The sequence below is a fragment of the Maylandia zebra genome, linkage group LG1, assembly GCF_041146795.1.
Source record: "Maylandia zebra isolate NMK-2024a linkage group LG1, Mzebra_GT3a, whole genome shotgun sequence".
Classification (NCBI taxonomy): Eukaryota; Metazoa; Chordata; class Actinopteri; order Cichliformes; family Cichlidae; genus Maylandia; species Maylandia zebra.
The window spans coordinates 45574049-45587883 of NC_135167.1; the positions used below are offsets into that span (position 1 = coordinate 45574049).

General features: G+C 43.2%; 1 protein-coding gene across 1 annotated transcript in view; it reads right to left on the reverse strand.

Annotated features, from left to right (window-relative positions):
• Positions 1–12250, reverse strand: part of vstm2b (V-set and transmembrane domain containing 2B) — a 33337-nt gene extending 21087 nt beyond the window's left edge. Inside the window, exons 1-4 of the mRNA XM_076887360.1 lie at positions 11701–12250; positions 11198–11376; positions 10661–10690; positions 9825–10260 (exon numbers count right to left, since the gene is read on the reverse strand). Coding sequence (XP_076743475.1) covers positions 9825–10260; positions 10661–10690; positions 11198–11376; positions 11701–11773 — 718 coding nt within the window. The 5' untranslated portion in view covers positions 11774–12250. The remainder of the gene's footprint in view (positions 1–9824; positions 10261–10660; positions 10691–11197; positions 11377–11700) is intronic.
• Between the last annotated feature and the right edge of the window lie 1585 nt (positions 12251–13835).

Sequence of the window (13835 nt, forward strand, 5' to 3'; positions counted from 1 at the left end):
CTTCCCTACCCTGCCAGCTCTCCTCTTTCCACCATGCCTAAGTGGGCAAAGTGGGGATAGTGGATGCCTCACAGGCAATGGTGAAGTTTTTTGGCCCTCGGGTGGCATCCACTCCCCTATCTGCGTGAGGCGAGGCCCATCTTCCTGCAACCCCTCCCAGCACCTGCCCTCCAGCAGGAGCCAGTAGAGGGCGACTATCAGGAGGAGGATACTGACTCTGGGGTCCACTTCCCCGACATGCCCATCGTCCACAAGTTGGACCACACATACAGCCCAACGGTCACACCTCACCAATAGTTTGCTTCGCTTTAGTTTACTGAACAGTTACTGCTTTAAATATGTTTTACTTATTAGCCAATATAATTTCTTGGTTAAATTTATTTTTTTCATCACACCATACAATGTTCATAGGGAGTGTACACATGTCACGTGGCAGTGAAAGAGGCCACACGAAACAATGGTCAAAATTCTGTTTTATGTTATATTAATTCATCTTTCTTTGTTTGAGTAACCTGGGGGTTTGGCTTCTCCTCCCTGATTGGTAAAAGGTGTGGCAGAGGGCTAATTGATCTGAAGTACTGCTGAAAGCCTCATTGGACTAAACCAAATGCTTCAGTGCCTGGGGGGTGTTTGGAGTTTGTTTAATCATTTTGTGTTAGTAGATTATATGGCAGCCATTTGTCTTCCCCTTGTGTGTCATATGGTGTACCTAAGCCAGTATTTAAGTTCATGTGTCATTTCAGCAGGTCAGTTTGTCTTATGTTTGTTTGAGGTTTTGTTAGTTGGGTTCATTAAGGTTCAGGATCAGATGCATTTGCTTTATATGTGTGTTATGAGCAGTTTGCCTTATGGGCGTGACCTTCCTGTGCTTTTTGATTTGTTGGAGTCCGATCAGATCCAGCAATGCCATGTAGCCGTTACCAGAGCACAGGCTAAGCAAGTCAATACCCACTCTGAGATTCTGAGTGCGCTGCCCAAGACCACAGCTTGCATCAAACGCCATTTTTACTGGCCTGGTCTGAGCAAAGATGTGGCTCCATTTTGTAAAAGTTGCCCACAGTGTCAGATAGCATCTGTTAAAATTTCCATCAGCGCTGCACTCCAACCTCTCCCTGTCATCGGCATTCCTTTTGAGCATCTTGGAATGGAAATTGTAGGGTCTGTTGAGAGGAGCAAAGCGGCATTCCCAGGTGGAAAAGTGTGCGGCATCACTCCAGAGAATATGTTTCCACTGCTCTAGACTCCAGTGGCAGCATATTTTAAATCATGGATCTAACACTTTGCATTGCACTTGGTGATGTAAGACTTGGATGTATGAGTATGCGCGAACATACTCATCAGCTAACACGACAGCTTCCTTTACAGCTTTTGTTCTCAGCTTACTCAAGAACGTGTAAATCACCTCTCAGTTTTTCAATTTTTCAACAAGGGCCAGTTGCCACAGCTACTGTTTCATCTCCATTTTCTTGGATGTACATCAATGATCAGATAGTTGTTCACACTCTAACTCATATTGCTCCTTTGCTTTGCCTCAGTTCTAGTTTCCTTCTCCACCTTGGTCCTTTGTTATTTCATCATCCTACAACGCTTTTTATCTTCTTCTTCAATGACTGAATCATCTGTCATCAACCACAGCATTAATGATTGTAACATAGTCCTCTTTCTCCAAATTCCCCTTACCACCAACACCATACTAGTGTTAGACTTGGGCAAACTAAGAGGTCCTGGACAACGTAACCTGAACTTCCAGAGTCTGGAAAATGAAAAGTATGCTTATATTTAACTAAATTATTTTGCTCAGTCATAATTACAGCAACATCTGCAAACTACAGAATCCTCTTCGATTTGGAATAGATCAGTGATGTCCAACTCCAGGCCTCAAGGGCTGGTGTCCTGCAGGTTTTAGATGTGACCTTGACAGTGTTGGGGAGTAATGGAATACATGTACCGGCGTTGCGTATTTAAAATGGTAAATGGCCTGTATTTATATAGCGCTTTACTAGTCCCTAAGGACCCCAAAGCGCTTTACACATCCAGTCATCCACCCATCCACACACACATTCACACACTGGTGATGGCAGCTACATTGTAGCCACAGCCACCCTGGGGCACACTGACAGAGGCGAGGCTGCCGGACACTGGCGCCACCGGGCCCTCTGACCACCACCAGTAGGCAACGGGTGAAGTGTCTTGCCCAAGGACACAAAGACCGAGACTGTTCAAGTCGGGGCTCAAACCGGCAACCTTCTGATTACAAGGCGAACTCCCAACTCTTGAGCCACGATCGCCCAAAATCTAAAATACAAAATATGAGTAACTGTATTCCGTTACAGTTTCCATTTAAAAAGGTGGTATTCGGAATACAGTTACTTTGTTGAAATAAGTGGATTACACAGCGGTCTTTTCCTGTTTCATATGTTAGGCTATGCCCTCTCTATTTTTGATAATTCCACGTCATTGGAAACCCAAACAAAACACGCATTAAGAGGCTCTAATGTGTGTGTCTGAATCTAGCGGCCTATGTCACCCCTACTTGCGGCCCACATAATGAAAAATTATTGTTCAAAAAATGATTTAATATGAAAGCAATAGGCAGAGTGTTACAGGCATAGCCCTAAAGAATGTAACCTTATGGGCAGTGTAGCCCAGTTGTAAGTAAGCTATTAAGACTCGTCTGTACACTGTGTTCGTGTTTTCCTCTGAAACAATAAGTTCTGTTGGAGCAGCCTTTCAACGCCTCTGTCTGTCTCTCGCTAGCAAAGTTGACCCAGACAACAAAGTAAAGCTAGTTTTTGGTTACGAGTCCAACACGGAACCCGACATATTAGCCAGAGGTCCCTTTACTATGGTTCAGCGTCGCGGACCTGTTTTATATACAAGATCGCTGCAAAAAGTGCAGCCTTACCTAATGTCCACCTACTGTTACTCATTTATATTAAGATTTAAACATCTAGTTGGTGTTGGTGTGGTGAGTATTCTTCAGTAATAGTAATAAATCACACAGCAGTAGTACATTCACTGGACTGTTTGAATCTTATTATTATATTTTTACTACCCAGTATTTGAACATTTTTTATGTGTCTATTCGATTCGTTCTGATTATAAGAAAGGCCAGTTTGCTTTAAAAAGTCCAAAAAGTCAGTACCGTGCAGTAATAAAACAGAAGTACACCAGAAAAAATCCAGCTTTTGAAAGCAAATGAAGTTGTGAGAGAACAAATCTTTACAGTGAAGGAAGCAAATGTGATTGTGTAACTCCTGTATGGAAATGTTTGCTCCGAACAAAATATTAGGAAAAAGCATGCATAGCAATCAATAACCCTCTATCCCTCCCAATAAGCCGCTGAATCATAATTTCCTTCTGATTGTGAATCACAGTTTCAGCTTCAAAGCTCATGTCCCAGCTTCACACTGATTCACCTGCCTCTGCACTCTTCGAGGCCAAAATTGCAAAAAGAAAAAGCTTCCCCACATTCTGAGGTCAGGAGAAATGCTTCCCTCGTGTAATCACGCTCTATTGCTTGCTCTGGTCTCTCACTGACAAGCTCTGGAGAACCTTTTCTGACACAGATCACAACTCTGAGTGATGTCAACTCCAGACAACAGATACAGATCAGAAATGAACAAGACTAAAAAGCTGAGTCACCCAGATGTATGCAGGAGTGTTAACAGCATGCATTTAAATACATACAAGTATAATAAATACCTCTGTTACCATCCACTTATAATGTTTGGTTGTTCACAGAAATGGATATGAGCCAGGAAAAGCGGCCAAGTGTTTTCACCAAAGTTTTTCCATAACACAGCTGAAATGTCTAAAATAGTCAGAAGCTTTCACAGCAGCAATGGAAGCTTGTGGCTGGGAGCTTTTATGGATCCTTTCAGTAATAATCTAGAAGACAGCTAACAGATGCTGCTTACATAAATGAACAGTGGACACTTGACCTCACAACTTCTTAGATCATCGTTGTTTGCTTTTTGCTTTTGGGGGCATACTGCAAGCTACCCAGGCACTGAAGCTGCACATTTCTTTTAATATCCTCAGAGACTCTCTTTCAACCTATCAGAAAGCCGTTAAAGAGGCCGGCAGATTTTGCAGAGTCAGAATCACCCCCAAGATGGCGCCAGTATGTTCGGCTCGCCGTCACTCCTCCTCCTGTTTTTTGGTTTTTTGTTTGCTGTTCTTTGCCTTAACTGTGGAAATCAACTCGCTCCGGACTTATGACCGGCAAACTCTCTTTATTATTCGAGACTCAGCAGTGTCAGCACCTTTGTCCTCTGTCTTTGATGGACAAACAAGCGGTGTGCCTCCACTGTTCGATGGTATTCCACCTTACCTACGTCGCACCTGGTTCCTCCCTCCCAAGCTACACCGGAAAAAACGTTGGAGAAGACGAGGGAAGTGAAGTGGTCTCCTGGCTCGCACAAAGGCATTTCTATCACTCTCCTGCCTGGCTGATCCTCCCCTCGCTCAGATGGGTTTCTGCTACTCTGCTGCGGTGAGGGGCTCACTCCAGCCCAGAGGACCCTGGGTGAAAACCGTCTCTCAAACTCCGCCTGCTGTTGCTCCGGCTTTACCGGTAGGCCCGCTTCTTGGCCCGCGCCTCCCTCGGTCATCTGGCTCACTCCTCGCCATGCCGGCGGCGGCGTTCTCCTCTGGTAGGCGACTCTCTGCCATCTCCGGCCCACGCCTGGTGTTTGCTCCCTTCCTGCGTGACTCTCCGGGTCCGTCGCTCGCTGTTTCCGTTCCGGGTCCTCGGTCATCGGCTCTCCTACAGCCACGGATCCGCAGATTTGGTGCTATAAACTCTAACCTATGCCCACTCACCCGCATATCAACCCCGATGACAGCTACTGATCTCACCTTATCTATGGCTTTGATCAACACTCGATCCCTCTCCAATAAGACGTTTCTGCTCAAGGATTTTTGCTCTTCTTACGACTTGGATTTTATGTTCCTGACGGAGACCTGGTTACGCGCTGGTGAGACTGTGGCTTTCTCTGAGCTTCTTCCTCCAGGCTGTTGTTTTTTAAACACTCCCAGGTCCTCTGGCAAAGGTGGAGGCCTCGCCTGTGTTTTTAAATCTGTTTATGACTGCCATCAGATTTCTTTTTCCTCTTTTTCCAGCTTTGAACTACAGCTTTTTAAACTAAACTCATCCACTCCGTTACTGATTGCAGTGGTATATCGTCCTCCCAAATTTAACAAGGACTTTATCAGTGAGTTTGGGGAATTCCTTTCAGGGCTTTCAGTAGATTTCGATCATTTTCTTATTGTTGGTGACCTGAATATTCATGTGTGCTGTCCATCTAAACCCCTGGTTAGAGACTTTGTTTCACTGTTGGATTCCTTCAACCTTACTCAGTGTGTGTCTGGCTCCACACATGAGAAGGGTCACACTTTGGACCTTGTCATGTCTCACGGCTTGGGTATCCACATCTCTGAAATTTGTGAGAGTGCGTGTATCTCCGATCATTTTCCTGTTCTATTTTCTGCCACTGCACATTGTTCTGATGCTGCAGTTAAACCTCCTTCACGCCGTCACCGGATCATCAATACCCATGTACCATCTCAGTTTTCTGCTGCTTTTAGCAACTCTGAGCTCTCCACGGTGGACTGGATTGATTCCTTGTGTGCAGAAGATTTAACTGCTCTTTTCAACTCAACATGTACTTCTATTTTGGACCTCATCGCTCCCCTAAAAACACTCCGTCCCAAAGCTCACGCTGAACCCTGGATTACAGACTCTGTTCATGCTCTCAGGCGCACCTGTAGGTGTGCTGAGAGAAAATGGAAAAAGGACAAGCTGCACATTTCTTTTAATATCCTCAGAGACTCTCTTTCAACCTATCAGAAAGCCGTTAAAGAGGCCAAGTCCTCCTACATATCAAACCTGGTTAGCAGTAGTGTCCATAAACCTCAGACTCTGTTTCGTGTTTTAAATTCCATTGTAAATCCTTACACATCCACCAGCCTCACACCTTCTGCCACCCTCTGTAATGACTTTCTAAAGTTCTTTGTAAACAAGATTTCCTCCCTGCAGTCTGTCATTCCATCTTCACCTTCCAATCCCTGTGTTTTGTCTTTGTGCCATTCTGCCTTTAATCAGTTCGAACCAATCTCTCTCTCTCAGCTGCATGAAATAGTCTGCAAGGTTAAGACTACCAACTGTTCCACCGATGCTATCCCCTCTCGGCTTCTGAAGCAGGTTCTGGACTCAGTCGGACCTTTCCTTCTGGTCCTGATCAATGCCTGCCTCAGTTCTGGTTGTTTTCCAACACCCTTCAAGCACGCTGTTGTTCAACCTCTCCTTAAAAAGCCTAATCTAGATCCATCCCTACTCTCTAACTATAGGCCCATTTCCAACCTCCCTTTTCTGTCTAAAGTACTGGAACGAGCCGCCCTCACGCAGCTCCAGCTATTTCTTGACAACAACAATCTCTATGAGAAGTTCCAGTCTGGTTTTAGAGCTCGGCATAGCACAGAAACCGCCCTTCTGAGAGTTTTTAATGATTTGCTTTTAACTGTTGACTCTGGTTGTGCTGCTGTCTTAGTAACCCTGGACCTGACAGCAGCCTTCGACACTGTTGATCACAACATACTGCTATCCCGCCTTCAACATTGTGTCGGTTTAAAGGGCACTGTCTTAAAGTTTTTCCAGTCCTATTTGAATAATAGGAGTTTTTCTGTTCACCTTGGTGAACTGTCATCTCCCAGAGCTCCTTTAACCTGTGGCGTACCTCAGGGGTCCATACTAGGCCCCCTGTTGTTTATTCTGTACTTGCTCCCTCTGGGCGATGTGCTCCGTAAACATAATGTGTCCTTCCACATCTTTGCCGATGATATTCAGATCTACCTCCCTCTGAGGTTGAACTGCAATGTTTCTTTGCAGCCGCTACTCTCCTGCTTGTCTGACATTAAGACTTGGATGACTCTTAACTTCTTACACCTTAATGAAAGCAAAACTGAAGTCATTGTGTTTGGGCTTCCTAAAGATCCCAACTTCTCTCTTGACTTTTTGGGACCCCTAACCTCCGATTGCACTTCTTCCATTAAGAGTCTTGGTGTTATTTTTGACAATGCTTTTAAACTTGATAAACAAATCAGCTCTGTAGTTAAGGGATCTTTTTATCATTTGCGGATTTTAGCCAAAGTCAAGTCTTACCTTTGCAGGAACGATCTAGAAAGAGTGGTCCATGCTTTTATTACTTCACGGCTAGACTACTGCAATTCCCTCTATGCTGGCCTAGATCGTTCCTGTCTACATCGCCTTCAACTGGTGCAGAACGCTGCCGCTCGCCTGTTGACCGGTTCAAAAAAAAGAGACCACATCACTCCGGTTCTCTGCTCTCTCCACTGGCTCCCAGTTGCCTTTAGGATTGATTTTAAAATCTTATTGCTGGCTTTTAAGGTTTTAAATGGCACTGCACCTTCTTACCTGTCAGAACTCCTTAGAACTTATCGCCCCAGGAGATCTTTGAGGTCAGCCGACCTGATGCTTTTAGATGTTCCCAGGTATAAATTAAAGACAAAGGGAGAGAGGGCGTTTGCTGTGGCTGCACCCAGACTGTGGAACAGTTTACCTCCTCACGTCAGACTCTCCAAAAGCCTAGAAACTTTTAAAACCGCTCTTAAAACTCACCTCTTTTCATTGGCTTTTAGAAAGGTTTAATTTATTTGTTTTATATATTTTTATTTTATTTTTATCAGCGAGGTGTTATTACGAAATTGTGTTCTATTGTATTTTTATCTGTATTTACTGTACAGCACTTTGGTCAGCCTTGGTTGTTTTTAAATGTGCTCTATAAATAAACTTGACTTGACTTGACTTGACTGAAGGATGACAAACTTCCAGATGTCTGAAGTTATTACAGTTTGTTGGGAGCAGTGTGTTTTATAGTGACAGGAGGGTCTGAACAGATATGTGAAAGTTTTGACATATATCTGCTTCTGCTACTTTCTTCTTTATCAGGTGAATTTGTAAAAGATTCCACTAAACAGTCACTTTAACTGATTTTCTCGCAAATAATCAAAGAGTAAGTTCTCCAGATCCAGCTATCATCCATGTATTTCAGACGAAATCTAGTTTTCTGTTTTTGTTCAAATACTTTCTAATAATATAACACACATATATCAGATGTTGCTCCCTTCCGTTGTGAGAAGTCACTGAATGACGGTATATTGACGAGTGACAGTTTCCTAAAAGGAACAAGCACACACCCTAACCCTAACCGTTTTGTCTAAAGACTGATCATTTACCAACATAGTACATTCACATCGACGCAAAGGCACTTCAAATCAATACATGAGATCTGCATACAATTCAGACCAGCTGCAGTCTACATCAGCAGAGCGCCTAGACTTCTATGAGTTTTAATTATTCACAAGTACGCTTCATCGAACAAAACTGGGGCAGGGAGATGAATTACAGGGAGGCAGATTACAACTCTCCGCCCCTCCCATCCCTTGCTAACCATCTGCCAAGCTTCTAACTAAAAATAGGTGTTAGACATGCGTAGAGACGTCAAAAAATGTGCTCGTCTGAATAGAATAGATTTGAAAAGCATGAGAGGTGTTGCCATGGGCATATAAACAGTGTTGGGGAGTAACGGAATACATGTACCGCCGTTACGTATTTAAAATACAAAATATGAGTAACTGTATTCCGTTACAGTTACCGTTTAAAAAGGTGGTATTCAGAATACAGTTACTTTGTTGAAATAAATGGATTACACTGCAGTACTTTCCTGTTTCATATCGTCGCGGGTCAGCACTGTTTGGGTTTTGTTTGACAGCTACGTTCTGTTGTTCCAGGCGGCAGCGTTACGGTTGCCATGGTTACAGGGCGACACGCTCTCTCTCTCTCTCTCTGCGACTGTGTGCTTCCTGGGTGAGAGAGCGCCTTTTCGTTGTTGTTGTTGTTGTTGTGCTAAGCTAACAGGCAGAATGCTACAAGCATAGCTCTAAAGAATGTAGCACCATGGGCAGTGTAGTCCGTGCTGCAGGGAGAATGGACTGCCATACACGTTATGTGTCTGTGAGCGCGAGGAGGGAGAAAAAGGGGAGTGGAAAGGTACGAGTTGTCATCGAGGAAAAACGGGAGCTGGAAACATGTAAATATAATAATAACCACTGCAGCCAAGAAGAGTGCCTGACGAGCCCAGTTGTAAGTAAGCTATTAAGACTCGACTGTACGCTGTGTTCGTGTTTTCCTCCGAAAACAATAAGTTCCGTTGGAGCAGCCTTTCAACGCCTCTCTCTGTCAAGAAAAGTTGACCCACACAACAAAGTAAAGCTAGTTTTCGGCTATGAGCCGACAGGGACCCCGCCGTATTAGTCAGAGGTCCCTTTACTACAGTTCGGAGTCGCGGACCTTCAGTAACAGTAATAAATCACACAGCAATAGTACATTCACGTTGTTGTAAAAAGCATGATAATATATTAAGTAATCCAAAGTATTCAGAATACGTTACTGTCATTGAGTAAAGTAACGGAATACGTTACAGAATACATTTTGGGGCATGTATTCTGTAATCTGTAATGGAATACATTTTAAAAGTAACCTTCCCAACACTGCATATAAATGGGTTATGAGAACAAAAAGTAAAAAAGTATTGTAAACTATAGAAGTGCACCTGTAGATAAACAAAGCTACGAGGTAAACAGCACATTTGCTTTTATTTAATTTATTAAGACAGATGAAGCTCGAAACAGACCAGCAGCCTCAGTCTGAGATAAACTGCACCATTTAATCTCAGATTGTAGAACACCTGGGGGTCACTGTAGCTCTGTTTCATCTCCACCCACCTCCAGCATTCACTCACCAGCCCCATACTGCTGCCTGAGGATGCCTGCGTCTCCTGACAGGGGTGAAGCTGATGACCTGGCCACTGAGGTGGTGGATATGAAGGGAGACAGGAGACCAAGCTGAGACTCTTGAGACACCCGCTGCTTCCCCAGCCCTGGCATTTGACCTCCTGCAAAATTTTTGCGAGGCTCAGAGGTGGCCCTCCAAGATGAGGCACCTCCCAAAGCTGTGATGGTATTCCTCAGTGATCCACGGTTCTGAATGTGTGACACAGCCTCTTCAGCCACCATGCTGTCAGCCAGTGTGACATGCAGTGTAGCATGAACATTAAATTCCTGACTTTCATCAGCCCACAGATCAGAAACACGGCACTCATACACGCCCTCGTCTTCTTTCTTCACCTTGGACAGGCTGAGGCTGTGAGAGATGGCATTGCCCTGAACACGCACAGTCTGAAAGTCAAGCACAGAGATCATGGGAAAAAATGGCAATGCCTCAGTAACATCTGCTTTTATTATGCATTTTATTCATCGACCTGTAGTTCCATGTTTTATGACTAACCACCAAAATGTGACTCTTCATTAGTTGCTCAACACATCAACACAAAAGATTTATAAAGCCTTCATTATCTCTAATAAGGACACATGTTACTAACTCCTATATAACATATTATTTGCTAGTTTAGCATAAACTAAATGTGCACAAGAGGAATCTTTGAGCCTCACTTTTGTGCTGCCGCAGATCAATCTTCATGTGCCAGAAAGAATTTCATGCTCTCTCTAAAGTGTGAATATCATAGAACAAATCCAGGGAATAAAACACTTTCAACGGGACAGTAAAGCGGGTACTTACACTTATTTTTGTGGCTTCTCTTGAAACATCCTAAAAAAAGAGATACTTTTATCAGTTTTGAAAATCTCACTGAATGTCAGCTGCACATTTTGGCAACAACACGAGTTTTCCTTCATTTTGTTTCAGAGAGAGGAAATGGCACAAGCAGAGCTGTTTGTCTCAAAGACACCGCTGATAGCCTCTCTCCTCTCTCTTTGTCCCTTGGGTGTGTTTTCTTCTGCTTTCTTTCCCCCCTGCTACATGTTGTAATGGGCTGAAGGGGAAATGAATTTCCATATGCGCTCATGATGGTGGCTTGAAACACCAGACCTATCAGATAATGTTGACAATCACCAAGTGCCCAAAGTCTGAGTGATGTGTGGATTTTAAAATGGTTCAACAAGTGCTGCTTATGGCTACTGAAATGTGGAGAAATGCTTTAGCAGTATTCCCAAATATAGTCAGTGTTAATGCTTAAAGGATGTTAAAATAAATTGTAGTGCAGATGATGCAGGGTAGAGACAGAGACACACACATATGCGTGAGGGCTATAAGTACCTTGGCTCTGTTAGCCGGAGCAGTGATCTGCAGCTCATCTTCAGACATATCTTTCTTCAGGTACCACCACTGGATCTCCAAAGACATGGGTGCTGAGCTGACAGCTTTAAAGGCGCAGGGCATTTTAACATCATCTCCTTCCCCCACACTCACATCTTTAGGGACTTCAGTAAATGTAGCTTTGGTGTGTAAGGGTAGAAGAGAGAAAAAGGTGAGACGGCAATTTTGCAAGTTTTTAAATGAGTAATGCCCTCCTCTGCAGATTGGTCTTTCATCTGCCCCTATTTAAATCACATCCTTTTCATAGTCTGACACGTTTCTACTGAGGTATCCAAAAATCTCCCCTGGCTTTATTTAAGTGAAAGCATTTTATTTATCTATTCATGTTATTAGAGAAGGATAAGCTGCTTAGTGTCAGCATTAGCAGGGCAAGTGGCGCTTAGCTGAAGGAGCTTTTTAATGCCAATCTATCTCCGATGTTTCCTTCATGTCACTTCACTTACCATTGGCACAAATCATACAGGCTGAGTTGATAAGGAAACAATAAAGGATCCCGTCGAGTCCCGTTTTTTCCATGTCACAGTTAATTCTTATCACGTTCACGAGCGTTGGACGGTCATTTGACCTGGACGCGATGTTACCCGCCTGCTCAGATAACTCCAAATACAGGCACAGAAGAACCCCGATTCAGACGCAGCAGCAGCAGCAGCAACACGCAGGATCCAAAGCTGAGCTCGGGCATAATTAAACTATTATTACAAATAGTGGATCCCTCAGAGAAGAGGCGCCTCCTTCGTTCCCAGCTGACTACCATCTGAGAAAACGAACTTCCTGATCAGGGACTTCCTCTACCTTGGTACAGAAAGAAGAAAGGCTCCATCCTCACTAACGGTCTTGTGCGTGTGTTAAAGGTCGGAAGTACTGCAGCTGAGGCAGCCAGAGACCAACAGCGATCGCTGCTGAAAAGTGCAGAGCTTCGTCGCTGCGCCGCCTCTGTCTGCTGTCACCGACCTGCAGCCCTCCCGCTGCTGTGTACGCTGCAAAGAGACACACACACACACCGCCAGTCTTGTCTTCCCACTGCTTCAGGGCTCCAAATATAAATACCAATTTTCTTTTATGCATTGAACTCACACACTTGCTGAATTAGTGTGAAAGCTGAGCTGAGTCATATTAATTGAACGACACGTTGTTAATGGAAATGAATGAAAATGTAACTTTTCAAAGCCGGTGAATTTAAAAAAATCTATTTATGTAAAATGATAACGAAAAAAATGATTGACTTTTCATGTTCAAAGCTATGATAGTTGTAAATGAACCTATTCAAAAGTAATTTTAAACTTGTGCAAATGATGACATAAAATCTTGCAGCAGCCTCTCTGTGATTTCTCTATCATGATCCAAGGTGAGCATCACGTTTTTGGGTGTATTTTTCCATCCCTGCTCAAGTGGGGGAGACGGATAGTTGTAACACACTGCAATCCAAAATATCTGCATGTCTCTGTTATTAAATAGTAGAGCTATTTTTTATTTTATTTACTAATTGCATGGCATGAGTGAAATTTTACAATTAACCACATAGTCTGGGTACGTTGTAACATAATGTAACACAATGAAATAAGGGTGCTGACAAAACCTTAGTATGTAATCTTTTTTATTCAACACTTAAATGCACGGATAAACATTTGTGTGTGTGGAGGTGTGTGTGACAGAGTGCAGAAATATGGATTTTGAACCTATTCTAACAAAAACAACAACTTTTCACCAACTGAATATTTCATTCATTTTGTTTGGCCTTCATTCAGTCTCGCCTCATTGGCTCAGTGGGCATTGTAACCTACAACTCTTGCACTAAGATTTGAACATAATAATGAAGATGAAAAAAATGTATTTGTGCACCAGCTTCATTAACTGAATTGTATGCGTTTGTGTCAAGTTTTTAATCACCATCAGATGGCTGACCTTGGTGTGGTTTGCAAAGTGCTTCAGAAAGATGAGGAACTCCATCCATCCTATATTTCCATTACCAATACTTCCTACTGGCCCATCTCTGACAAGTGTCTGCATAACGTATGCATGGGAACACAAACATTGGAGGAGTTGTGTTGCCAATGGCATTAACTGCACATACAAGGGTGAACCTCTCTCTGCTGATGTCATTGCCCCGACTTGTTTAGTGCCACATTTGCAATCATTCTGTCTGGGGTTTGCACAGTTGTTATGCCAGTCTCATCAATATTCAATATCAGTGCTAACAACTAACCTGATTGGCTACCTCCCTGGACTTTTTGAGGGACAACAACAACAACAATAATAATAATGTGCAATAAACACTCACTCATTCTTTTATTTATTTATTAAGTCATTCTTTTTTTGCTCATACCTTTCTTGCACTTTAAGTTACTGTGTTGTGTTGTTACTGTGTTGTGTTGTTACTGTGTTGTGCTCAGTTGTGTTTAGTTGTGCATAGTGCCAACATGGAACAGTTTCCACTTTCGTTGTACTATTGTAGTAGATATGACTGTGCAATGACAATAAAGAGTTATCTTATCTTAAATTACATTAAAACATACCAAAGTAAAGCAATCTCTCTCCTTTCGTCTCAGACATCACTGCCATAAAGCTTCTCTTCTGCCAC